We start from the raw sequence: 25,608 nt of genomic DNA, 5'->3' as shown, positions 1-25,608 counted from the left end.
TCGTTCAACTCTTTTTTTTCTTCTAGTTTTTTTATTTTTTCTAAACAACAACAACAACAACAAGCAAGCTTTCTTGGAAGTGTTCCCTAATGTCGGTCATGTGTCCCATTGTATTGGTTTGTTCAAAAGCGGAAATGCGGGATTGTCATTACTTGTGGCATCGACTAAGCCACGCACACCTGCGCGCGGCTGGCGACCACTTCTTTTAAACCCTGTGATAGCTGCGACTTTGCCCTTTTTCTCCCACCATTTCATCTCGTACCATTTCGCATCTCGTAGCTTATTCACAGAAAGGTATAGTCAAAAATATGAAATGCGAAAGCTTTGTACAGGAACTGTGTCGCTCACTATCGTGCAAACTAGCCGCGTTCGGTCAACACTAGACGATTCACCCTGCACAATGTCTTTATCTGTTCCCGGCGTCCAGAGAAACGGAGTGCCGTCTTCAGCCTTAGTGGCGGACGGTTATGCAAGCAACCACTTTGCTGGCAAGCAGGAGCAACTCCAAAAAGTATGCGCGTATGTCGAGCAGAAAGGTTTTATTCCCAAGGAGCTGGTGTTGAATGAAGTCTCATGGTTCTATGGGTGAGCATCGCAAAGTTTGACAACCAAGGGAATTACTGGTTGGTAACTGACTACCCACCTTTTAATTACTTTCAGAAACCTTGGAATTGATGACATGTATTTCCAACTTGAGAGTGTTGAAACCATTGCTCAGCACATCATGGCGCTGTACGGAGCCAAGATATCAGCTTTCATTAAGAATGAACAGGCTTTGGACATCGAGCTGGAGCGGGAAACTGATGAGGGCGCAGTCTACATTAACACATCGCGCCCAGGCGTCTCAAATACAGCCGGCCCCCAACACGAAAAGAGGTAACAGCAAAAATTATCATTCTTTGGACTTGAATCTTCTTTCTCATATTTGTCACCATTTGCATATTAGGATCGATGCTCGATACCTGGACGGGAGCACCAAGAATTTGGCATATCGTATGGAAAGTTATCGATCCTCCGGCACAGTATCAAGTTCTCTTTCCACCCAACTCCGTTGCTATTTTGTCCGGAAATGCAATTTTGTCAAGGCTGAGCCTACCCTGGCAGAAGAAGCTGACATTCGCCTTGTCAGCGACAGCACTTTCCTGGAAAAGGCAACCGAAAACACACTCGAGATATACTCAAAAGTCATGAAACATGCTCTCGTTCGAACCGGACCAGTAATAGAAGTTTATGATATCCCCAAGAGTCGTCAAAAGCGACTAGTCATTGCATTCAAGTATGGATCGTCATATCGTAGCGGCGCATTCGCCGTATCTCTTTTTAACGCGTCCCATTGCTTGGCAGACACCGAACAACACAAGGTCTTCTTGCAGCCATTTCAGATCTTTACCACTTTTATGAATTGTATTCTACAAGAAAATATGTTGGTACGGACACTCGAGAGGCGTAGGAAAAGGTGGAGAATATGTGCCTAACCGATTTGATTTTTCAGAAAACTTCTCCAATGGAATTACAATTCACTGCATGTACCTTGACCAATTGCCAGGTAGCAAAGCGCCCCCGATTGAAGCCTCCATTTGGCAAGTAATGAAGGAAGCCAGTTTGATGTACTGTCTCCCTACATCACCTCTCCAGCACTTCTTCCAAAGTGGCAGACTTAGTGGTATGTAGAGCTTAGTTTTGTGATGCCTCCTTGCTCTATCTCATGACGCATGACTTCAGTTCAGGAAACTGTTTACGGCTATGTTGGATGGATTTTTGCGCAGCACTTCCTCAACCGTCTTGGGAACGAGTTCGTGGCTCTCTCATCCGCGTTGGACCTCAACAATACATTGCACGTGGAGGTTCTTCAAAAGATCAAAAAAAGACTCCGATCGGACACATTTACACGCGAGTATATCCTCGATATCATCAAGCTCTATCCGGATCTTATCAAGCTTCTCTACACCAATTTTGCAATGGTGCATTACATCAACCCTCCCCATGATGAAATGCGTGTGTCGCTGTCATATCAGCGTCTGCAAACCACCCCTATCTTAACGGAGGAGGAACTGCTGGACAAGATCAAAAAGACAGTGTCGAACAATCACGAATTGATGATCTTTGAGTCTTACCTGACCTTCAACAAGCACGTGTTGAAGACAAATTTCTACCAACCCACGAAGGTCGCTCTCTCCTTCAGATTGGACCCTTCTTTCCTTCCAGAGATTGAATACCCGAACCACCTCTTTGGAATGTTCCTTGTCATCGGAAGCGAATTCCGAGGATTCCACCTTCGTTTCGAGGACGTGGCCCGTGGCGGAATCCGCTTAGTTCGCTCTCGCAACAAGGAAGCGTACAGTATCAACCTTCGTAGTCTCATGGATGAGAACTATAATCTGGCGGCAACCCAACAGCGCAAAAACAAGGATATTCCTGAGGGTGGCTCGAAGGGAACCATTCTGCTCAACTTTGATCAACAGGACAAACCGCGTGTGGCCTTTGAGAAGTACGTTGACGCCATGCTTGATCTACTCATTGTTGGCGAGACCCCCGGTATCAAAGAGAAGATTGTGGATTTGTACGGCAAGCCAGAGATTCTCTTTTTTGGCCCTGATGAAGGTACTGCCGACTACATGGACTGGGCCAGTCAACACGCCCGTAAGCGAGGCGCCTCCTTCTGGAAAGCCTTCACGACAGGCAAGAGTCAGTCCTTGGGTGGAATTCCTCACGATACCTTTGGTATGACCACGCGATCGGTACACCAGTACGTCCTTGGCATCTACCGCAAATTGGGTATTAAGGAGGAAAACGTGCACAAGCTGCAAACAGGTGGTCCAGATGGTGACTTGGGATCCAACGAGATCAAGATATCGAAGGACAAGACCATTGGTGTCGTGGACGGAAGCGGAGTGCTTTATGATCCTGAGGGTATCAACCGCGAGGAGTTACTTCGTCTTGCCACCAAGCGTCTTATGGTCAACCATTTTGACATGTCCAAACTTGGCCCTAAGGGATTCCGCGTTTTGGTCGATGAGACGAACGTACGTCTTCCGAACGGAACCGTCGTCGACAGCGGTGTCAAATTCCGGAACGAGTTCCACCTGCACCCCCTCTCCAGTGCTGATGTCTTTGTTCCTTGCGGTGGACGTCCCGAAGCTGTTGACCTTAGCAACGTCCAAGCACTGATCAACTCCGACGGTTCTTCTCGCTTCAAGTATATTGTCGAAGGCGCCAACCTCTTCTTTACTCAAGAAGCTCGTCTTCGTCTCGAGAAGGCTGGAGCCATTGTCTACAAGGACGCATCTGCGAACAAGGGTGGTGTTACCTCCTCCTCCCTAGAAGTCCTCGCTGCTCTCGCCTTTGCAGACGACGAATTTGCCGAAAACATGCAAGTCAAGAACGGCGTTACACCTGCCTTTTACACCGACTACGTTAAAGCTGTTCACGGTATCATTGAAAAGAACGCCGAACTGGAGTTTGAGGCCATTTGGCGTGAATCGAACCGTACCAGCCTCCCAAAGTCCATTATTTCCGACCAACTCAGTTTGGCAATTGTCAAGTTGAATTCGGAACTTCAATTGACGACTTTGTGGGACAATGTTCCCTTGAGGCTCATTGTCCTTCAAGAGGCCTTCCCAAATATTTTATTGGACAAGCTGGGATTGGAGACGCTTCTAAAGAGGGTACCGGAAACATACGTCAAGGCCATCTTTGGCAGTTACTTGGCCAGTCGATTTGGTAAGTCTTGTTTTTTATTTTTGTATTTGATTATTATGAAGCTTATCGAATTTTGGATCGTAGTCTACAAATACGGGACGGAACCCAGTCAATTCGCATTCTTTGAATACATGGCTCCGTATTTCGCGAAACTCTCTCAACAACAGTGAAATGGTTAGCTACAGACTTTTCTAACAGAACATTTGTTGGACATTATTGTTTTAGTCATTACAGAGTGGGAAGGTAGATGGGGACAGTGCGGGGCAATGGTGGGCGTTTTCATAGAGACTTGCGAATTTGTGTGAGTCCTGTTCTTTGCATGCAAATGACAATCTGGTTACATTACATACATTATGAATTTGTTTACTAGTCACTTGGTATCGAAATGTTGACAATTTCGAATTGACGATAAATTCTCGCAAGACAGAGCATTCATCAACGGTTGTCCGGGACGTTCACCAAATCGGCAGTATTGCAATATATTTTTATAAGTCCAAAAATAAAGAAGTAATAGAATATGCAAACTTGTACAAATCCTGAGTATCCCGATATCCACCAACGTTCCATTATTATACAATAAATCACACCACCGGACTATCTGCGCCTTTTCCATTTCCATTTTCCTTGGTCGACCCCCCGCTTTTTTCATTTTCTTTGCCCCCCTCCTCTCTCAGTTTCTCAACCGCCTTGTATCCAACAACTTTTCTAAAATCAAATCCCTCACACGCATCGGCAATCGCCTGTCGCGCCCCTTCCCAAGACCCAGGCCCTAGCAACCGATATTGCGTCGGAACAGCAGGTCCAAACATGATTTGGGCAGCAAGAATCACATCTCGGGCTTTGAAAAGTTTCCATGCATCCGGTTTACATCCTATCAAGTCCGCGAGATCATCCATGTACGTAACATATTCAACTTCGACTGTATGACGCTCTTTCGGAACGAATCTTTTAGTGTGTTCCTGCCATTCAAGGTCGACCGCGTCTCGTAGGGATTTGGAATCGGGGAGCTTACAATGTCCGGCAAAAACACGCGACACCCAACGGGCCTGCATCTCTGAGACGGGCATCACTGCTCCAATAGGTTGGACTAGCCCCACAAAAGCAAGATTGCGGTGTCGGATTGGAAAGACGTTCTTGTACAATCGAACTCGATTGCTATCGGTACGTTCTTGACCCAGAATGGCGAGTGCATTGTCAAGGAAAGGGTGCTCAATGCGGTACCCAGTGCAGTAAACTACCGTATCAATTGTCTCGCTGGTTCCATCTTCAAACTCAACCTTATTTCCCTCGGTAAATTTAGCAATGTTGGGCCGCACCAAGACCTTTCCGCTGGCGATACGATCGAGGACGTGGCCATTGATAGTTGGATGTGCTTCAAAAATGTGATGGTCAGGTTTGAGACCATAGCGCCCCAGGTCACCATTTTGTAGTCGCATGGCAGTTTCAAAGGCAAAATTGGTAAGGGGTCGTGGAAGTGCATGCGCAATGCGGGATGAGAGATGGTCCAAAGGGATACCAAATAGGGAGAAACGGGGGAGAATCCATGTACCACTCCTTGCCGAAAGAATAACCTGCTTCGCATGATGTGAGAGCTCTGTAGCGATGTCAGCTCCCGAGTTGCCAATGCCTATGATGAGAACACGCTGATCCTTGAAAGGGTAAGGACTGAAAAATAAAAATACATTGAGTTCGAGTCAGTCACAAAGCACCAGTCAGTAACTTAAGACCCAGACTCACACTTTATATGAATGTGAATGCATCATGCTGCCTTTAAATGTGTCCACCCCCTCAAAGTCAGGTAAGCGAGGCTTCCAATGATGTCCAGTTGCCACAATGACGTAGTCGAAAGTCTCGCACTTTGACTTGGCTGGTTGATGCGACCGCGATCGGGTCTTTCCTCGACGCTTTCGGCGAGTCGGTGAGAAAGGTCTTAGACTACTGTGATCGCTTCCTGATGGAGATGAAGGCGGCGAAAGGACACCCGGTTCCCTTGGCGATACCGATGCTGACCTGTCCACCGGCTCGTATCCAACGGACGGGTCATACTCGCGGATGGGAGAATACATTCGGCTACGACCGCGTGGGGATGGCTGCGGAGCCGCAAGGCTGTCTGACGACGGTGCTGGGCTTCGTCCACGCACAGGAGAGAGCGCCCGCCGACCATCGACTGCTGGGGGAACGACGGTCCCTGTTGGCGGGGGACACGGGGCGGGACTTCGTGCTGTTCGTCGGGGATTTTGCGGAATCGCTGCTGCAGGTTGTTTTCTTCTAACTTTCTGCGTTACAACTTCCCATCGACCAGTGTGACTTCCTTCCGGACCAATCTCAGGTGACAGAGAAATAACTTTGCGGTTAAATTTGATGTGCTTTCGCAAGTCAAAGTGATCACAGTATAGGTTGAGGTATTTGACCACAAATCGGTGCTGAAATACGGTGATCGTTAAGACTTTGTGATTAGCGCTCAACTTAAGAGGTAGAGCCTACCGGTAAGAATGTTGGCCAATCTTTTGGAGCAGGAAAGTCCGAAAACGACATCTAGACGTTGCCCAAGCCTTATTATATTGCAAAGGACCATACAAACAAAACCTTTCCGGTACCTACCATTCTAAGTGGGCACAAGAGGTAAGGAAAGGTACCGCCAGATGAATAAATGAGTTTCCCAACGCTGAAAGGAGGGCTTATCATCGTCCACTTACTCCTTGCTTGTATTGATAATGGTACTCATGTAAACACTGGAATGCGTTTCATCGCCACCGTGCGGCACATATCTCCACAATCCCCCAACCTGCGGCTCCTGATCAAAGCACACAACGTCGAGCTTTTCCTCAAGACATTGCTTTAAGGCAGCCAATCCGGAGGCACCTGTTTTTCAGAAATCCGTTAGTATGGACGAGCCCAAAGCGAGTGCATAGTGGCGGTACGTACCAGCGCCGATGACGGCAACTCTTGGTTTGCTCATGCGCAATGACCAGTCGTTAACTCAAAAAAATGAGCACAACAGCGTTTTGTCCACAGGAGCTTGAGAATAAAGCGGGACAGCTGCAATAAACTTGGTGAACAGAAAATGAGACAAACGAAATGAGGCTCAAGTCAAAAGGTTCGAGAAGCTCTTTTGGGGACCATCCGCGCAGCCGTTTCCCAACAGACACGTGCCTAGCAAATTTCAACATCTCATTCAATCTTGCCCATTTTGGGGGGACTGATCAATGATTGGGTTAAAAGGTCTATTTACACAAAAAGCCAAACGCTATTCACAAAGAAAAAAAAAAAAACTATACAATAAAATGTAACAGATATATCGATCAATACTTCCCTTCATACTTGCTTCTTACCCACCGTTCAGCAAGCCTTTTGGATCCTCCGACAATTCCAAACATCACGCCGACCAGAACAATTGGTCCAGCCAGAAAGGTCAACGCTAACGTGAGGGATATCGGATTAGTTTTGCTGTTTTGGATGCTGATGGGGTCGTTTATGAGGAAGTTTTGCGTAGATCCAACAAGCATGCGACCAACTCCAGGTTGAGCCACTAGGGTGGATCGTGCCGTGGGCGCTGTTGTGGTTTCAGCCTTTGCCAGAATAACTTCTGTTCCTTGTGGCATCTGAGCGCTTGTTACAGTTGCGGTGGGAGTTTTAGGTTGACCGCTTGACGACACTGGTATTTGCGCGCTCCCATTTGGACCCTGAGACGGGACGCTCGGAAACGGAGATGCTTTTGGCGTACCGCAATTTGTCGAAAGTAATGCCCAAAACTGGCTTGTGCTCACGCTGATGGGACGGCAACTAGCGAAGCCGACAGCATCCATCGGACGAGCACCTCGGTCTTCGTTAGGATATTGTACTTTAAGGCACCGATCCGGTTTGCTTTCGACATTGAGCAACTGGGCAGAGAAGCCTGGACACCCAAATTAGCTAGGTGTGCTAGTTAATAGGTATAGAGGCAAAGAAATGGCTACTTACCAATATTCTCAAGTGTGCTCACTTTCCACTTGGAGTTGGGTGAATTCGCAGTGCAATTAGCCAAATGCTGGGCAGGTTCCCATTCTCCAACTACCCGATTGACGTGACCAATACAATGCCCTTTCCCGGGGAAATTGATATGATAGACGAGGTTGCCCAAATCCGTAAACGTGATTCTCTGATCGGGATCTTCAATGTTACAATTATCTACCATGACAAAGGTTCCCTCTCCAATTTGCGTGGCGTTAGTGCGGCTCCTGGAAGACAGGCACTGAGCGTCTATGCGCAAAGACTTGGAGAGCATAAGATAAACGGTATTTGGATTTGGTGGCCACTGGCAGAGTTGGAGCCCGGTTGCAGAAGGAACTGTTCTTTCCTTGTCTTGCTCACTGTCTTGCAAAGAAGCCACGGCGCTCGGATTAGCGAAGGGGGGGACCACCGAAGGAGCGGCCCTTTTGCCAGCCAAAGGTGTGTTTTCCATAGCTCTGGGTGAGTGACATGTCGAAGAATCAGGGCAAGAACGGTGAGAAGAGCTTGCGGAGACTTGTAAGGCTTCAGCGTGTGTGAGCATGATACTATGAAGAAGAGCCGTCGCTACAGCAAGGAAAGTCTTGCTCTTGTGTTTCTTCATGACAGATTGGTTATACAGCGGATGACGGCTGGCGCATGAAGAGGCGCAACGCAGTTGCCGACTTCCCCTCAAAGGGAGTGTGGAAATGAATAGTAAGAGTAATGAGTATGATACAGGGAACGCAAGAAGGTTCGGTCGTTGACCCACAACGTTAATTCCGAGGCCGGGGGTTGATGAAACGTGACGAGTGGAAGCTTCATGCCCTAGTGGCACAGCCATGAAATTGAAATTTCCTTAAAGGTCATCATAAACTGTTGATTCTTCCTCATAGATCTTCCTCAACACTATGCCGCTCGTCAATCTCTGCGGTCTTCCCTGCAGTGGCAAGACCACTCGTGCACACCAACTGAAAGTCGAACTAGAACAGTACATTTGTGACAATGCGCAAAACCTGGCGGAAAGAAATATTGTTCTCCGACCACAAGTCATTATCGTTAATGATGAATCTCTAAGGATCAACAAGCGGGAAGCTTATGCGAGTAAGTTTTGTTCACAGATATTTCCCCTCGTGAGAAACTAGCTAAACAAGGTACGTCTGATTGTTTAGGCCCACATGAAGAGAAGAAGGCCCGCGGAGCTCTCATATCTGCCATTGAACGACACCTTTCACGAGAAGACCTTGTAATTTGCGATGCAATGAACTATATCAAAGGCTTCCGATATCAACTATATTGTATTGCTCGTGCATTGGGAACACCCCACTGCTCGATTCATTGCGGTGTCTCCCCTTCCACAGCAGAGATCTGGAACGCTGCCCGTGATCCCTCCACTGCGTATGAAACAACAACTCTACAGGATCTTTGTACGAGATTCGAGGAACCTGACGCACGAAACCGCTGGGATGCACCTCTGTTTACCCTCATACCATCCGATCCACTTCCTATAGCAGATATTGCATCAGCTGTTATCCTCCGTCGTCCACCACCGCCTAACCTTTCAACCGTCGTGAAACCCCTCACGGAGACGAATTACCTCCACGAAATGGATCGGACAACACAGGAGATTGTGGATACGATTCTGGCAGCGCAAAAGGAGGGTATCACTGGGGACACGAAGGTTCCAAAAGCGAAAGTTAATTTAAAATTACCGCCAAGAGTGATTACACTGTCCGAGTTGCGGAGACTGAGACGACAATATACGAATCTGAATAAATTGCATACGCAATTGGACATGGGAAGGGTTGCAGATGGGTTTGTAGAGTATCTGAACACAAATATTGGATGACACCTGCTGTCACTTTCATAAATATCTTTGTACATATGCTACTTAATTAGAAATGAGGAAGACGGCGATGCATTATTTCAACCTCAGTACACCACACGCCAAACTATATCCACTCTACAATAATGTTAACATTCTCTATCAAATTATGCGGAAGTCAGCATCGCCTTCAAATCCCCAGACTCCACCATTTCCTTCACGATATCCAGACCGCCGACTAACTCCCCGTTAACATAGAGTTGAGGATAGGTTGGCCACGACGAAAATGTCTACATGGAACAATGCATTAGGAACTGCGCAAGACAGCACGTGGGGGTTCCGAATGTACCTTCAACCCTTGCCGGACTTCTTCATCTTCCAATATGTCAAAAGTCTGGTAGTCAATACCTTGATCCTTCAACAATTGTGTTATCTAAGACCGCGTACAATAGATGAGCGTAAGTGCGGTGACTACCTGGTGAAAACGGGGGGCGTAATCATACCTGTCGCGAGAATCCACATCTAGGTGTGTCGGGTGAACCCTTCATGAATAGCTGAAAATTCAGATAGAGGTTATCCAGATGGACAAACGTCGCGAAAGGTGATATTTAACCCTATCTCACCATGACCGGGGCTTGGTTGATACTAAAATCACAGTATGAGTAATTAATACTTAATTAGCGACCACACGTATCTGAACCTTACAGTTTCTTTAATCGTGATTCGAGATCCTCTTCAGCGGGAACCAGTTTTTGAAATTCACCAGACTCAATCTGGACAGTTATTGCAAAAATTAGTTCCGTTCGTTTGTGTCCTCTTGTTTCATGCTTACCATTTCCTTTAAAATATCCAATCCACCGATCAACTCGCCATTTACATATACTGACAGCAAGCAGGTCAGATCAACAGCCGTCAAGAACATCGCAGTTACAACTTACTTTGTGGGAAAGTTGGCCAATTACTGTACTCCTTCAGTCCTGAATTCGGGTAACAGTACAAATTACTTAACTATCCTCCTCAAATCTTACGTTACTTTCCTACCTTGGCGCACTTCCTCATCTGCTAAAATGTTGAACGACCCGTACTTGACGCCCACCTCAGAGAGAAGTTCAACAGACTGCCGCGAGAAACCGCATCGAGGCTGTTGCGGGGTTCCCTTGATAAATATCATGACCGGGTGTGAACTGACAAGCTCCTTCAACCGAGACTGCAAATCCTTCTTTCGTTCAACAGGGAGCGCCGATGAGACTGAGGCCGAGGTAGCAGCGGCGGCTGCAACTTTGGCAAATTTCTCAATTCCTGAGGTCAGAGCAGGGGCGTTTGCGCCTTCAACTCTGTTGACGGTTTTGCCATCTTTGAGTATTATGAAGGTTGGTACGGCTGCGATTTCGTAGTGTTCAGATATGTCGGGATAATTCTCTGCTTCCAGCTGTGGATTCACATGCAACGGTTAGAGAATTCTTCAACTTGCGGCAAGACAAAAGGCAGCCAACTGCACACCTGGACAAATTGCACAGCAGGATACTTCCTAGATAACTCCTCAAACACCTCGTTCATATCTTTACAAGGTTCATTCCATGATGCCCAGAAGTTGAGGGCCACCACAGATCGGTCCTTCAGTAGCTGCTGGAAATGTTCGTCGGACGTTACCTCTACAATATGTTCAAGTAAGCAAGTGTGATATTTCGTACAAACAATACCCACGCACCGTTGACGTTATGCTTCGACATTGCTCTCAGCGTCGCAGAATGTTGCTTAGGGTTATTGAGATAGATTTGTCAGTGGTAAAGTGATCGTCATCTGTCGTCCCATGGCAACAAGGCAATCGCGAGGCTGACTAAGCGGAGCCTCAAGATACGTAGTGTGTAGGAAAACACAAATGTGAGGTCTTCTTTAGAAAACGGGTCCGCTTGCGGCCATCTGATGCCTGGCTGCAGTTGCACTCGCTTTTCTATGTATACCGCCTTCTTCCCCTCTCCCCCCTCTTGCTGTTTTGTCCCAGCGACTCTCCGCGTCCTCAGCTCTCAAGCAATGATGAGAAGCATGATTGATCCGAGGCTGAGGACCTCGCTCTCCTGACAATGACTAGGCACAAAAAAGGATCTTGCAACGCCTACTACTACTGTACTGGTAATTTTCCATGCTTACCCAATCTAATTACGGTTTACTAATATCCACATCCTCGATCGGAACCATGTCCTGTTAAGATTTATTTCATGGTGGTGGGCACTAGTTACCGGTTAGACCAATCGTGACGTACTATCACATATGCAATCAGGCCTCGTATTAGTTATTTATCTTGTCCGGCTGCTTGCCGGCAGACCCAAGTGATTTAATCCACGCTGGTGTATTGCGTGTGGTATATGTGGTCGTCAACGTAAGTAAGATTATAGGTGTGGGCTAGGAATGCGGAAGTTGTGGTACTAAGAAAGTTGGCATTGATGCTAGGCAAGGCACCCACACGTCGACCGACTTTTTATTATAGGCCGGGTGATTGGGGCAGCGATGTGATGCGAGAACTGAAATTTTTTCATGCATCTTGCGATATTAACAACCATATCTGAGGATACCTTTTACTTCCCAGTATCGCGGATGTCGTGTTTGACCAAATCATTAGCTCTATACAATTTATCTTAAATAAATATATCTCACATACATTCACCATCAATCTTTCTTCCACTCAAGACCATCCAAGACCTTTCCAGAATCCCTCGCTTCTACACTCTGTATTGAATGACTACTTCTCGGAGATTCGAACTGAAATTCAAGAATCATGGGGGGAAGATTAACATCAATGTAGACTGGTGGTGGGTATTCCGGTTCCGGTTGTGAGGAGACTTCAGGATTCAAATGTGAAGAATTTGCGAAGTCGTCGGGTAGTGAGGTAGATCCACCTGTTGTGTCATGATTCTCGTGATTCTCGTGAGTATTCTCCGCTCCAACACCTGGCAAGTTATGCATTGGACATCCCGCATTCAAGTCTTCTAAGCTTCCCATCGCAACCCGATCCTCATCGTCAGCTCCAATCACACCAACCTCGATCACTTGCGATCGCTTGACAATCACAACGGATAACCTGTTGGCGTCCTTCTTCTGCTTAGGAAGTATCCATCGAAGGGAGGCCATTGAACGTGTCAGTGGTGTGGCGGGGGTAAGAGTCATTTCAGGTGGTGCGTTTAATCCTAGTTTACGTAGTCGTCGCTTTCGGGAGAGATGTCGATAAAATCTCCTTCCAATGAAGAAGCCAATAACGAGGGCAACACCTGCTGCGGCGATGATTCCGAATAATGCTAAAGCGCCCACTTTCCCACTCGAGTAATTGGTAGTGAATACAGCGCCATTCTGATTTGTGCTTACTTCACGGCTTTTGAGGACGGGTTTCGAGAGGTCTCCTGACATTCGGAAGTGCTCTGGTGTGAAGTCCATGGCAGGTTGGATTGGTGACGACCTTCCGAAAATTGAAGCGTTTCTGCTTTAAGCCCAAGCCCGTCCATCTATAGCAACAAGAGTTGCGGATTACAAATATCCGTGGATACCGCATTATACCAACAAAATTCGGCCATGGTATTTCGATGGGTGGCAAATCAACCGATAATATGTTCATACGTGAGCTATTTAAAATATCCAGTTACTTAAAATATTCTATCCAGGCTCATGCCCATTCCATATACACCCGGCCACACGGCTCAGGTTGGATTGATCCAGGCAGTTCAAAGGATCGTATCCGTAGAACATCCGCCTGAAAGTCCGACATTGCATAATCAGCACATGATTATTCACGTGATATGTCTCTTGGTGAAACAGCTCCGGGGTAATGTGAGCGGACAGCGGTTTTGGCGGAGGAAGCTGAATCTGGTTCACACCGTACGCAGGAAAGCACTTGCCGCTAACCTTTAAAGGTAAGGAAGACGAAAGATTGACAATACCCCATAGAAATGGCGTGAAAACTGATGCGGTTTGGCTATCCTCTTAGTGGTCTCGTATCAACCGCACATAAAACAATCTAGCCGGCTACTTGCTCATTCCGTCGCAGTTCATTCCGTAAGATATGATGACCTCTTCACGCAATGATGTGTATGGACTTCCACCCGAACAAGCGGATGAGCCTCAAGACTTCCAGTATGCACAAGATATGTTGAAGAGCTCCCCTCAACAACGACAGGAGCAACAACCACACCAACTCACTTCCGAGAGCCTGGACCAAGCTCTGGCGGCAATTCTTGGTTCGGAAGAAAGCGAAATAGCATATGCAGATATGGGCTCTGATATCACAATGGTGACGCCGACGCCTCAGGTAGTGCTTTCCGATTCGGACACAAACGGCATGGGTACGCCCCTCTTCGGATCCATGCCAGCATTAGGCCAAAACAAATATCCTTCCTCACCAGAGAACGGTCTCTATGCCTCTGTACCACAACTCACGGTGAACTTTGAGAACACATCATATCAGTACCCCCAGTGGCATGATCGCGAGGAGAGGTCGTCAGTGTACAGCGAATCGGATAACGACTCCATTTCGGTTTCTTCTGGTGCGCCATCGCCGTTCATGGGACCTGTCGATTTTGGACACCAGCAGTATCCAAGCATCAATTTGAGTGCGCCTTTTCTGGAAGTTCCTTCCCGACAATCGAGACGTTCCAGTGCAAGTTCTTTAAGCGGGTTCGAAGATTTGACACTAGGTGACGATGCAAGCGACGATGGTTATTTGACTCCATCGCAGTATGATCCGCAGTAAGTTAAGGACTTGCTAGAAGTAGCAAGATGATGGTACTTACCAAATTTGGTACAGGTTTACGAATATCGTCCAATTGACATCTCCTATGATTCACGCAATTCCATCCCCTTCCACATCGCCCGCCCCGGGTCCTTCCTACTCACCTCATTCGGCGTACTCAATATCACCATATCCAACCCCCAATAATATCGAGCTTCCTGCTACTGCTATTACACAGTTTCTGGATTACAATGGGACAGGGTTGGGGTCAGACTCGATGTTTGGAAATGTGGAAGAAAATCCAGTGGCCCAAACTGATCTTCATCGATCAATCTCGTTTGATGACCTAATGTCGGAATTTCAAAAGTACGAGCAAGGCGTATCACCCCAGTTTCCTCAAACCGATCAACGAACCACTCTGTTGCAACAGCAATTTGGGCAGTCTGTCTTATTGGGCCACCCTACACCTCCGGATCAGTATGATCCATCATCTGAAGCCGGTTACATCCTTTCCTCGAAGACTACGTCGACCACTCTATCGACGACGCCCTCGTCATCGTCCCTTTTACAGGAACAAGTCAAGCGAGAGGAACTCGAGGTACCGTCGCCGCCACCCGAGCGACGAGGGTCGCCGGTACCTCCCAACCCAGACATGCCGCCATTACCAAAGCCGTCGCAGATGGCAGTCAAAACGCAGCGACAAACCTTGTACCAGTGTCCTTACCCAGATTGTGGAAAGAGTACGTGCTATCTGACCAAGTGGTGTGCATTGAAATGCTTGCATTAAATTTGATGCTCTACAACCATAGCATTCACGCGCCCGTACAATCTAAAATCCCACTACCGATCACATACGGGCGAAAGACCATTTGTGTGCGAGCACTGTCCCGCAACATTTTCTCGTAAACACGATCTAAAACGACATTCTAAACTACACGAGTACGTACGCAATATAGGATCGTTCGTTGCTATATATGCAACTTTACTAACAAACTATGTTCCAACAACACAGGGGCCTCAAACCGTACATGTGTATAGCCTGCCATAAGGCATTTGCACGAAGCGATGCCCTACGACGTCATTTGAAAGCGGGCGAGCCTGGAAAAGAAAGTCCGTGTTCTTTAAAGATTAAAAATGGACAGGTTGAGGGAGCTGGGGGGATCGCAGGGGTGCCACGGCTGGAAGATTTTCTGGACTCACTCGATAGAGAAGGAGCACCTGTTGAAAGTTGAAACACAAAAGCGTCAATGTCATAGAATATCAATTAGTTGATTTATGCTGTCACAACTTGTGCAGTGATCCTGTATTTCCGTTGCATTTTAAATTTTCATGATCATGATTGTATGTAAAATTGTAGCAGAAGGGAGCTGCTCGTGAAATTAACTTTTCATGCCAAAGCGAATTCGTAGTTGTTCAACACTCTAAGCACAGACGACTGCGCGCGTGTTACTTGACATGTGACATGCATCAAACCAAGCATTCAATGGGGTCAAAAATCTCCTTTCTTGCCGCTCAGCTCAACTTGGCAATCTTTGTGGCCCTACGCTTTTGCTTACACCATTTATTTTCCCTTTTCTCCCGTTCTCTCTCGCTTCGGACTTTTTGAATCTGTTTTTGTTTTCAACGTTTACCCTTCATCTGTGTTGACGTTCTGGGGAACGTGTGGACAGCCCCTCTCCTTGTTGTTGGGCGGCTTGTCTCGCGTCGGCGTTTGCTGTTCCCTCTCGTCATTACGTCTCTCTGTTCGCGTTTTGTTCGTTTCTCTTGCTCTCGTTGGGGTTCCATTTACAAGTTGGCTTGCTCGCTATGCTGAACTATTGCCTCTTTTAAAAGAGGGAATACCGTGCTCTCCCGTCTCTGTGTGTTTGCACACACAGTTCCTTATACTCGACATCTTAGAATTATCTGACTCTGTAATATCGTCTTAACACATGGCGGCCTCGGCCCTTGTATCAATGCGTTCGTCGTCATCCTCGTCCAACCAGGCGGCTGCGCCTGCTGCAGAGAGATCAAATGGCGTTGTGGGTGTTCAAGGCCCATTAGTGGAGAAGCGTCACTTTGCGGATCCTACACCGAGTATTTTGAGAAGAAGCCGTAATAGCCCTGAGGAAATGAAGCGTGGTTTAAGTGCTGGGAGTTCGTGTAATAGTACCTACACGAATGATGAAAGGATCAGGTACGGTGTAAGCAACGATTGGACCGGAATCCGTTAACAGGGGCGTTGAATGATGGGATGGTAGTCGGCTGTCGCCGTCAACCCGCTGTGAAGGCTAGAGTCCAAACTACAAATACACCTGCACACTGCGTGCTCACCACCATGCCGACTTTTCTAGTCCCACCGGCGATGGAGGACGCAAAGTACACTTTTTGGAGCTTCTTGGTCCTATAAAGAAATTTCTCGGCAGATCTCCCAGTAATACTGGCCATGCGAGAAATAGTAGCAACGGCCCAGGTGCTACTACCCCTGGTAATGGAACCGTTCCTGCAGCTCAACATCAGGTTGCTGCAGCATTCGCTCGTCCAGTAGCTATACGCGCCAATACTGCCCCAGTCAACAACTCTACCCCGTGTACACTGAAGGAGAAATACGGAAAGCCTTGCCAACTCCTGGGAAAGGGTGCCAATGGAAATTGCTGGCTGGTTCGTCGTCACACGGATCAAAAGGTGTTTGCAGTAAAAGAATTTAGGCGTCGGCGTGAAAATGAGTCTCAAAGGCAGTACATGAAAAAATTGACGAACGAGTATTGTATTGGAAGTCTTTTGGTAAGGGAGTTATTCGTGACTTACCTTGAAATTTTGATACTCAAATTCAACTTTCCTTAGCATCATCCTAATGTTGTAGAAACTTTGGATATTATATTCGAAAAGGGTCATTGCTACGAAGTGATGGAACTCTGTGAGGGCGGTGATCTTTTTGAAGCCATCTCCAGTCACACTATGACAACAGAAGAGTCGAATTGCATTTTTGCTCAACTAATGCAAGGCGTCGCGTACCTCCACTCGATCGGTGTCTGTCACCGCGATCTGAAGCCAGAGAATTGTCTTTTTGATTCTAATAACCACCTGAAAATCATCGATTTCGGGTCAGCGGACGTGGTCAAATCTCCTTTTGAAACTGAATGCCGGCGCTCAACTGGCCGATGTGGATCGGGCCCGTACATGGCTCCCGAAGAGTTCACTCAACCCTCCTACGACGGGCGCAAAGTAGACGTTTGGGCGTGTGCCATCATATACCTGGCTATGATGTTTCAACGGTTCCCTTGGCATAGTGCTAAAGGATCTGACGAGCACTACGCGGCGTATGTCGAAAACGGTGGACATTCAAAGTTCTTTGACCGATTACCCGATGGTCCTCGACAGATCTTGTCTAGAATGTTAGATCCTAATCCGGACCGACGTGCTACCATTGACGAGTGCTTGGAAGATGAGTGGGTGAAAAGCATTGTAGTTTGTGATGAATGTGTTACAAGGCATCAGCATGGAAGGGTTGCAAGGAATGGTGTAAAAATGAAATGAAGGACTTTAGGAAGAATAATCAAGTATAAATGTGCCAAATTTTTTTATAGACGTCCAAATATGTGCTACTAAACTGTCTTTTGAATGGACTCTGTGAGATATAATCCTAAATGCTCCCCATTTAATGGGCTGACCGGCGGGCAGTAACTAAACATCTACTTGATATTGACATTTGCAGCATGCAAATTGACACGTGGGTTCACCGCATTCCCGGGACATGTTCTGCTTAGCCAGAACCACGGCTTGACATTCTTATCGCGCACTTGCCCGCCGATAACGTCAATCGTTTGCAGCGACACAAAAGATTAAAAGCTTGCTTACCTACACAGTCAGATGGAATAAAGTTACGGTGAGAGTGTTTTCAACGTTACGGCTCGTCGTCCGCGATGCGCCGCCCACAGACCGAAAGCGACGTCGACGACGACAATGTGCCGATTATTATTCACAATGTTGCAGAATACGAGTGCGCAGAGGAGTCATCCAGCTCCTCAGATGATGAGCATTCAGATCAAGACGAGGATGATCTAAACGCATCCTCACCCCGCCGGCGTCGATTTCGACTCAATCCTGCCTCGACAAGTTATGCGTCCAGATCGACGGCATCTGCTGTCATTGGTTCATGGATGTCATCTTACGCTCGTTCGGCTGGATTTCTTGAAGAGGCTGCGGGACCTGTAAACAAACTACGGAACGTTGCTTCATTTGATTCTATTGGGAGCGAACCTCCTGAGGTCGCCTCCGTTGGACAGGTGGAGGATGCATTGGAACGAGAGCATCTGTTGACAGACTATGGCACTGTGGAGGGGGTAGAAGAAATTGATGCAAAGTAAGCAAAGATGAGAGATTTCAGATCTGACGTCTCACATTAATATGGATCTGCAAAGATTGCAGGAACACGAACATGTGATGGACGTAGGAACTGCGCCAATGTCGACTTTTGCTCAAACGGTTTTTAATGCAGTTAACGTCCTAATGTGAGTGCTTTGATTCTTGCTAGCATTCGGATCAAATGAACCTAAATGGAGGACCTCTGCAGGGGTATTGGAATCCTCTCCCTTCCGTTTGCCTTCCGCATAACCGGTTGGGTTGTCGGTGGCATTCTACTTACCTTATGTTGCCTCATGACCCATCACACCGCACGGCTTCTGGCAAAATGTTTAGACTACAGTTCTCCTCTACCGCAAATCAAAGTACCCGGTGAACAGCTCACTTTATTCCCATCGTTCCGCCGTCGACCAACAACATATGGTGATATCGGTGAACTAGCATATGGAAGCAGAGGCCGGAACTTCATTTCCGTGCTATTCTGTGTGGAGCTGATGGCTGCGTGTGTAGCTCTAGTTATCCTGATTTCCGATTCCATCACAGCGCTATTTCCTGAATGGCACCATGTCGTGGTGAAGAGCGTGGCTGTTGGGCTCATCATCCCCATGACATATCCAACATCGTTGCGATGGGCGAGCTACGGGAGTTTACTTGGCGTCGTAGCCTTGTCAAATCTGATGATCATTATCCTGTATGACGGGCTAACAACGGTAGAGACGCCGGGAAGCTTGATCCATCCTGCTGTTACGCGAATCTGGCCGGAAAATTGGGAGACAGTACCCTTGGCTATTGGATTGATCATGGCTGGTTTTTGCGGTAAGCTGATCGTGTTGCTGTCACGAATTTCTTTTTTCGATGACCGCTGATATTTGGTTATTTTCATGCGGTTTGCGAATACTTTTAGGTCACAGTGTTTTCCCAAATATATATCGAGACATGACCGAGCCTGAAAAATACAACAATATGCTAAATGTTTCCTATGTGGTTGCGACGATTATGTACATATTTATAGCTGCCTGTGGATATCTGATGTTTGGCGACTTTACGATGCCAGAGGTAGCTCTGAATACTTTAATTGCTTCCTTTACGGCTCTTATAATACTCTCTACCGTCTTAGATTACTCAAAACCTTCCCCAAGTTCCTTCGTACAACCATATCTTGACATCAGTTACGCTCTGGCTAACGGCGATCAACCCGCTGACAAAGTTCCCTCTCAATGTGAACCCCATCAACGTCCAGATAGGTAAGCCATGCCACCGCTTTGCTCACTACAACTTTACTTACTCATTAAGCAACATTCCAGAACACTCCCTCCATGCAGTCTTTCCTACGTACGTCCTCTATCCCCTCCCCATCCTTCACCGCGTTCTCCTTCGCTCGTTCACCTCCTTGCTCATCCTTATCATTGCGATTCTGTTTCCAACTTTCCATTCTATCATGTCTCTCATGGGGAGCTTGTTTGCCTTTTCGGTTTGTGTGGTATTTCCTGGTATGTGCTATCTAAAGTTGTTTGGACCTCTCCTGGGTGCCAAGGAGTGGGCTATGGAGATGGGGGTAGTCGCCATGGGTGTTGGGCTGGGCACTATCGGAACCATATGGGCATGTTTTGTTAAGTTTTAGATAAAAGGGGTCTTATCCTAGTTGTAGTTGGTTTATTCCCATATCACTTTCCACATAACACTATATAGTATCTAGTATCTACACCTGGATGATATCACACTTTGCCAAACTCACCCAAGTCTTCCCAATGTAAGTATACCCTATTACACGCTCATTGACGCCTTCTTGCTCGGGTCAGTGCCCTGCCTCTTGTTACCACCTCAGCTAATACCTATGAACGCATATGTTAACTTTCAACTCGTCTCCGATGCCACCCCCGTGATTTAAGGTCTGTCTCCAGGTCCCGTGATTAATCCGATCATCCTGACGTCATTGCCATCACTAGCTCTTATAAGCCCCGCATCTCCCAAAAAAATCCCTCATTCAAAAGATAATATCTCTGAGAGATTTAACATTTCTGATAAGACGCAAATCTTATTTTATCTTCAAAGCAAGCAAACGAAACAAAATGTCTTCCCAATCAGCACCAATTGTGGTAAGTCCAGGCTTATCCTGGGTTGCCTGATAAGACAGGCATTAAATATGATCCCCTAGAACGAACGCGACCGCCAACTTGCCGCCGGCCACGTATTCGAGAACGCTGACTCGAGCTCTACGCAATCCTCTGTGCCCACCTTCACGAGCGCATCCACCACAGCAAGCTCAACATACCAATCCGCAAAGGACACAGCCACGCATGCATATCAATCTGCAAAGGACATGGCTAATACTGCGTATCAAAGTGTAAAGGATGCTGTTGCAGGGAATAATGAGGCAGATCCGGATGATGAAATTGGTGTACTTTGATGGGTATCTTTAGGTTGGATTTTTGTAAATATATGGACACCTGAAAAATAAGTTATCGTTAGAGAGATATTTCTACGCAGAGGCGGAGAGTGCCCAAGTTGACAATGACGAACCTCACAATGTCAACTATGCGGCTACAGTGCATAAAGATTGCCTTCATCACTGGAAGGAATGCCAAATGCTAACTGAGTTTGTATCCGGAAAGCTAAAGGTGTTGCGCATGAAGTAAGTAACTTGGAATTCATGTGTGCTTTGCAAACTATAACATGTGAAGGTTGTCACTTGTCGACAAACGAGCATCCAAGCTTATCAATCAGGAAGTTCAAATTGAGGTTGGAATGATATTCTTCGTGATATATTTTCAATCATATATGTACAGATCTGTGAAACTACTCATACCAATCCTCCCCATCATCATCGCCCGAGTTCACCTTCCCACTTTCGTTATCCTGTTGTTCAGTTGCAAAATTGTTCTCCAAAGTGGTTACAGTGCCTTGAGCTTCAGAAGCGGGTAGTGGAACCAGATCAAAACTATAAGTCGGAGAAATTAGAAAACGACAAAGAAACAGTAATGGGATGAAAAGGAACTCACCCTCCGTTGTTTGTTGAAACTGTTGAAGAGGCCGGAGTTCCCGGCGTCATAGTCGTCGAACCTGCTGCGACCAAAGCGGTTGAAGCGGTTGTTGGAGCGGTTACCGCCGAAGAAGCCGCGGTTCCCAAGGGATCCGCCGGCGTAGGAGTTGTACCCGCGTCCGAATCCTCTCTGGAGGTCGTCCTGTTCAAAAAGGTCGGCGAAGATGTCCTGGTAGCCACGCCTGTTGCGTCCGCCGAAGAAGTTTCCCCGCCTGCCCTCCTGCCCGAACTGCTCAAAGAGGTCGGCAATGTCGTTGTGGCCGAATCTTCCCCCGTTGTTTCGGCGGCGGTTTCCTTGCCCTTCGAAGAGGTCGCGAAGGATTTCTTGGACATTGTCATTCCTGTGGAAGCGGTCGCCCGACCTGCCGTAGGAGTTGAATCCGGAGGAGATCCCTCCGAAGCCGCCGAGAAAGTCCCGAAAGCGCTGGTCGCGATAGCCACCTTCTTCGTCGTTCTCTTGGTTTCGAAAATATTGACGCAATATTTGGAGAATGTTCGAATTACGGCCACGGTAGATATCCTGGTCGTCATCGTAGAAGGACCTGTTGCCGTCATCGTTGACCAAACGGAAGATCTCCCTAACAATGTCGTGTTCGCCGAAACGACGCCGAGAGTTCGAGTCGTAACCGTTGAAGAGACGTTGAATCACTTGGTACAAGTCCACTTGGCGACCTCCACGGTTATAGTTGTTCAGCAGGTAATCAAGAATGTCCAGTTCAAAGCGTCCATGGCGAGAGTTGTCACCATCGAGGTTGCGAATCAACCTGTTGATAATCACAAGGGCAACATCGTTGAGCCTTTGGTCCTGATCGTAGCCACCACGCTGGTTTCGACCGCGGAGCAGCTGGTGGAGCAGCTGCTGAATATTGCCGCCCTGGCTTCCACGGAAGCTGTTTCGGTCGCCGCCGACAAGCTGATTGACAATGTACTCGAGAACGTGGGGCCTGTTGCCAAAATCTCTTCCGTAACGATCATTGCCGCAGAGTTGCTCGACAATGTCCTCAAGATCGTTGTTCAGACCGTAACGGCCGCGGTTACCAAAGATCTAGAGCAGATTAGTTGACTTTAAAGAAAACAGGTAGGTAATTCAACAGAAAGGCGCATACCTCACCGACCACATCGTTGTCGTACCGGTTGTTTCCCCAGCCATCTGCCCCCTGGCGACCGTAAGAACCAAGCACAAGATCAATCAACTGGTCAACGTCATTGCCTCCCCGACGACGGTTGGAAAAGTCATTGCGGAAACCCCCGCCGAGACCGCCGAGACCGCCTTGATAGTTCTGAACCAGACGCGATGTTAAATTTTAATGACATGCCATCGTGTATAAACAAACGCACCTGATGCTCTTGAATGGCGTCCAAGATGTCGTTAACAAGTTCATTGCGCCTGACGTCTTCAATTTGCTCCAACACATCGAAAAGCTGGTTGCGGCGGAACGAGTTCGAAGCAGCGGACATTTTGAATTGATAGAGACAAGTGAAAGAAAGGTTTGTTTTGATGGTACTTCAACTCCAAGACAAGCTGTGTTGCTGGGAGGATGATGTTTGGGAAAGACGAAATCCTCGCTGCTTTTATAGCAAAAAAGAGCTCGTTCACCACTGTGTAGACTTGTGATCTTTTGGTTTTTCTTTTTGGTTTTCTTTTTTTTTCGTTTTTTTGTATTCATACTTGGTCATTCGGAACATCGATGTTGCTTCGCGTGCATCTCCCGTACAATGGCGAGCTTAACGCTACCTTGGCATGTGCAGTTGATGTCAACTCCAGACGTCTGTTGGAGAACAGGCAGCAAGGACATTACCTGTCGGCGACATCTCCTTCCTGTGCTTTTCTGCTGGGTCACCCCAATGTATCGAAAGAACGTATTGCGGCTCGTCCTATCGCGTGCTAGGGACTGATCTTACTTTTCTTGTTTTCTTTTAGTGGCTGGCTTCCTGTAATGGTGCCAGCATGTATCCAGCTTGCCTGAAATGGCACGCCACCTCCACAGTAGTTTTGACACGTCCCGTCGGGAAATGTTTAGCAATAAGATCTTTTTCGTTTGATGAACGCAAGGAGATGGTAGCCTTGATCGATGAGAATGCCATTCCATCTTTTTTGTTTTTTCTGCTTTGCATTAGCAAGGTATCACGATGCAACCGCAAGTTGTTTTCACTCAAGCCCTTGCGTGGCAGTGTACTGGGAGACGACGTGCTGTCACGTTCCAGCACGGGGCCGTTGGCTCTCCCGCTCCGTCTCCCCTTGCTTTACAAGTACACGTTAACACTCAACACGAGAAAATTAACTGACGGGTTTATCCATCAACTAGACAGGCACGACCGTATTCTATATACACAAAAATAGATATATACTATACATGCATCCCGCCACAATTTCAAGGAGCTACAACCTAAAACGAAAATACATGCCGAGTATTCAACAGTCACCAAGCTCATGTTCACGCGGTCCCTCCCATGACACCGAAACCGAATACGCAATCATTAACTACCATGCAACTCGCCGGCCCTGCCAGTACCTCCAATTCCTGCATCATACCTAGATGGAAGATTCTTACAGAGCCATCCCCATCCCATTAGCGTCTACCACAGGTGGCGGATGTATGTTTCGACATGCATCGCCAAATCTGCAGCGGCCCTGCAGAAAGAACGTGCATATTTGTCCTCCTTGTGGAGGTGGGCGAGGGCGAAATTGAGGTGCGTTTGTTGTAGAGGGTCCGGAGGCTTGGCTGGGATGTTGGGTGTACATCATATGTGGTGGCAAGGCTTGGTAGTACGGTGGCATCGGCGGAGGGAAGACGTACGGGTTAAACAGATGCCGCGCCGGGGGTGGTGTCATTGAGATGGCAACTGCGTCGAGATGGGGCGGCGGTGCTGGGATTGATTCTGGAAAAACACGTGCTTGTATGAGCGGATGCACGAGAGGACCTTATTGGACACGCTTACTTACCCAAATTCCAGCTTTTGATCGCACCTTCAGCATCAGCAGTAAAGAGTTTGTCATTGACGTTCACCAACGCATTGATGCTGAGCCGATGGGCTTTCAAATATCCTTCGGCGGTGCCAGTGACCAAATCCCATACTCTCACCGTCCCGTCCCAAGCTCCACTGATGAGTTTGCCCTCATGTGCATCTGCCTCTGCTTGACCATTCAAAGGCCCACTGTCATGACTTTCGCTGTCTGAGACTGGAGGCGGAACAACAGCCAAAGCAGATACAAATGCCTCGTGCCCCTCGAATCTCCGCAACAACTGGCCAGTAGGAACATCCCATTCCAGAATTCTCCGATCATTCCCACTAGAGTAGCACTTTTCATCCAGTAAAACTATTGATGTCACCTCCGCTGCATGGCCATCAAAAAACCCCATACCTGTTCCCGTATCCAAATTGTACAACGAGATAGCCCCATCGGTCATACCTACAAACAGCCGCACCCCATCTCCAACCATACATCCCACTGTGCCCCCAATCTGTTGGTCGCGAGGCTCCATCTCTCCTGTAAGGACTCCAGTCGAAACGTCCCATTCGCATACTACACGGCTGTACCCGCCACCCGAGTAGAGTCGAAGCGTCGCTGGTTCATAGTACAGAGCATTGGCAGATGGACAGGATAGGACGAACGCGCATACACCCGTTTCCAGAGACCATATTCTAACTGTGTCATCCCAAGAGCCACTGAAGAGATAGAATGGCCCGGCCACTAAAGCCCGAATCCAACCGGTATGTCCCTTGAATGTGCGCAAAAGGGCTAAACTGCTAATGTCCCATTCCTTTGAAGTACTAGTCATTAGGTGAAGGCGGTTAGATCAACAACTGCATCGAGGATCAACATACTCTGATATCTTTGTCCTTTCCAGCGCTGTACAATTTATCTTCCCAGACACATAAAGCCGAGACAGAAGTTGAGTGGCTGGGCGTCAGCACAGTCGCTCCATCGTTGATAGCCCCTTGTGCAGCCATGTGAGACTGCTACTTCGCAGTGGAAACGTAATTAGAGGCCGGTCGCGAGCGCCCACCAGCGCGCCAGTT

The 25,608-nt window shown here is 47.5% G+C and overlaps 12 protein-coding genes across 12 annotated transcripts; 6 read left to right on the top strand and 6 right to left on the bottom strand.

Moving 5' to 3' along the window:
- Positions 1-215: 215 nt before the first annotated feature.
- On the top strand, positions 216-4,233 carry SPPG_08513 (glutamate dehydrogenase (NAD(+))). Its single transcript, XM_016756664.1, has 8 exons — positions 216-294; positions 364-585; positions 661-876; positions 947-1,276; positions 1,345-1,427; positions 1,493-1,663; positions 1,723-3,720; positions 3,784-4,233. The coding sequence occupies exons 2-8, from the start codon at positions 401-403 to the stop codon at positions 3,867-3,869; spliced, it is 3,069 nt and encodes a 1,022-aa protein (XP_016604165.1). The 5' UTR covers positions 216-294; positions 364-400; the 3' UTR covers positions 3,870-4,233.
- Positions 4,163-6,807, bottom strand: SPPG_08512 (uncharacterized protein). Its single transcript, XM_016756663.1, has 6 exons — positions 6,625-6,807; positions 6,396-6,561; positions 6,301-6,304; positions 6,184-6,234; positions 5,437-6,122; positions 4,163-5,364 (listed from the first exon to the last, which is right to left on the bottom strand). Exons 1-6 carry the CDS (start codon positions 6,656-6,658, stop codon positions 4,281-4,283), a joined length of 2,025 nt encoding a protein of 674 aa, XP_016604164.1. The 5' UTR covers positions 6,659-6,807; the 3' UTR covers positions 4,163-4,280.
- Positions 6,808-6,892: 85 nt separating this feature from the next.
- Positions 6,893-8,434, bottom strand: SPPG_08511 (uncharacterized protein). The gene is made up of 2 exons (XM_016756662.1): positions 7,660-8,434; positions 6,893-7,594 (listed from the first exon to the last, which is right to left on the bottom strand). The coding sequence occupies exons 1-2, from the start codon at positions 8,288-8,290 to the stop codon at positions 7,002-7,004; spliced, it is 1,224 nt and encodes a 407-aa protein (XP_016604163.1). The 5' UTR covers positions 8,291-8,434; the 3' UTR covers positions 6,893-7,001.
- Positions 8,435-8,564: 130 nt separating this feature from the next.
- Positions 8,565-9,601, top strand: SPPG_08510 (uncharacterized protein). The gene is made up of 2 exons (XM_016756661.1): positions 8,565-8,769; positions 8,838-9,601. The coding sequence occupies exons 1-2, from the start codon at positions 8,577-8,579 to the stop codon at positions 9,512-9,514; spliced, it is 870 nt and encodes a 289-aa protein (XP_016604162.1). The 5' UTR covers positions 8,565-8,576; the 3' UTR covers positions 9,515-9,601.
- Positions 9,516-11,556, bottom strand: SPPG_08509 (Grx4 family monothiol glutaredoxin). The gene is made up of 10 exons (XM_016756660.1): positions 11,199-11,556; positions 10,991-11,142; positions 10,532-10,919; positions 10,429-10,467; positions 10,323-10,372; positions 10,196-10,263; positions 10,114-10,135; positions 9,994-10,044; positions 9,840-9,923; positions 9,516-9,780 (listed from the first exon to the last, which is right to left on the bottom strand). Exons 1-10 carry the CDS (start codon positions 11,218-11,220, stop codon positions 9,658-9,660), a joined length of 999 nt encoding a protein of 332 aa, XP_016604161.1. The 5' UTR covers positions 11,221-11,556; the 3' UTR covers positions 9,516-9,657.
- A 511-nt stretch (positions 11,557-12,067) lies between these two features.
- Positions 12,068-13,099, bottom strand: SPPG_08508 (uncharacterized protein). Its single transcript, XM_016756659.1, has one exon. It carries the CDS (start codon positions 12,914-12,916, stop codon positions 12,155-12,157), a length of 762 nt encoding a protein of 253 aa, XP_016604160.1. The 5' UTR covers positions 12,917-13,099; the 3' UTR covers positions 12,068-12,154.
- A 224-nt stretch (positions 13,100-13,323) lies between these two features.
- Positions 13,324-15,601, top strand: SPPG_08507 (uncharacterized protein). Its single transcript, XM_016756658.1, has 5 exons — positions 13,324-13,389; positions 13,464-14,221; positions 14,280-14,944; positions 15,014-15,143; positions 15,217-15,601. The coding sequence occupies exons 2-5, from the start codon at positions 13,539-13,541 to the stop codon at positions 15,434-15,436; spliced, it is 1,698 nt and encodes a 565-aa protein (XP_016604159.1). The 5' UTR covers positions 13,324-13,389; positions 13,464-13,538; the 3' UTR covers positions 15,437-15,601.
- Positions 15,602-15,718: 117 nt separating this feature from the next.
- SPPG_08506 (HAL protein kinase) lies at positions 15,719-17,873 on the top strand. The gene is made up of 3 exons (XM_016756657.1): positions 15,719-16,380; positions 16,538-16,967; positions 17,028-17,873. The coding sequence occupies exons 1-3, from the start codon at positions 16,136-16,138 to the stop codon at positions 17,718-17,720; spliced, it is 1,368 nt and encodes a 455-aa protein (XP_016604158.1). The 5' UTR covers positions 15,719-16,135; the 3' UTR covers positions 17,721-17,873.
- A 210-nt stretch (positions 17,874-18,083) lies between these two features.
- SPPG_08505 (uncharacterized protein) lies at positions 18,084-20,318 on the top strand. Its single transcript, XM_016756656.1, has 6 exons — positions 18,084-18,546; positions 18,605-18,694; positions 18,757-19,361; positions 19,450-19,601; positions 19,663-19,789; positions 19,850-20,318. The coding sequence occupies exons 1-6, from the start codon at positions 18,107-18,109 to the stop codon at positions 20,164-20,166; spliced, it is 1,731 nt and encodes a 576-aa protein (XP_016604157.1). The 5' UTR covers positions 18,084-18,106; the 3' UTR covers positions 20,167-20,318.
- Positions 20,319-20,531: 213 nt separating this feature from the next.
- Positions 20,532-21,062, top strand: SPPG_09545 (uncharacterized protein). The gene is made up of 2 exons (XM_016757720.1): positions 20,532-20,641; positions 20,701-21,062. The coding sequence occupies exons 1-2, from the start codon at positions 20,615-20,617 to the stop codon at positions 20,950-20,952; spliced, it is 279 nt and encodes a 92-aa protein (XP_016604156.1). The 5' UTR covers positions 20,532-20,614; the 3' UTR covers positions 20,953-21,062.
- Positions 21,063-21,341: 279 nt separating this feature from the next.
- On the bottom strand, positions 21,342-23,043 carry SPPG_08504 (uncharacterized protein; the record flags this gene model as incomplete). Its single annotated transcript, XM_016756655.1, has 5 exons — positions 21,342-21,483; positions 21,545-21,947; positions 22,027-22,630; positions 22,692-22,865; positions 22,924-23,043. 5 exons carry the CDS (start codon positions 23,041-23,043, stop codon positions 21,342-21,344), a joined length of 1,443 nt encoding a protein of 480 aa, XP_016604155.1.
- An 837-nt stretch (positions 23,044-23,880) lies between these two features.
- SPPG_08503 (uncharacterized protein) lies at positions 23,881-25,584 on the bottom strand. The gene is made up of 3 exons (XM_016756654.1): positions 25,414-25,584; positions 24,530-25,349; positions 23,881-24,465 (listed from the first exon to the last, which is right to left on the bottom strand). Exons 1-3 carry the CDS (start codon positions 25,537-25,539, stop codon positions 24,134-24,136), a joined length of 1,278 nt encoding a protein of 425 aa, XP_016604154.1. The 5' UTR covers positions 25,540-25,584; the 3' UTR covers positions 23,881-24,133.
- Positions 25,585-25,608: the final 24 nt, after the last annotated feature.

Source organism: Spizellomyces punctatus, assembly GCF_000182565.1.
Source record: "Spizellomyces punctatus DAOM BR117 chromosome Unknown supercont1.22, whole genome shotgun sequence".
Taxonomy (NCBI): Eukaryota; Fungi; Chytridiomycota; class Chytridiomycetes; order Spizellomycetales; family Spizellomycetaceae; genus Spizellomyces; species Spizellomyces punctatus.
This window is presented reverse-complemented; position numbering and strand designations above follow the sequence as displayed.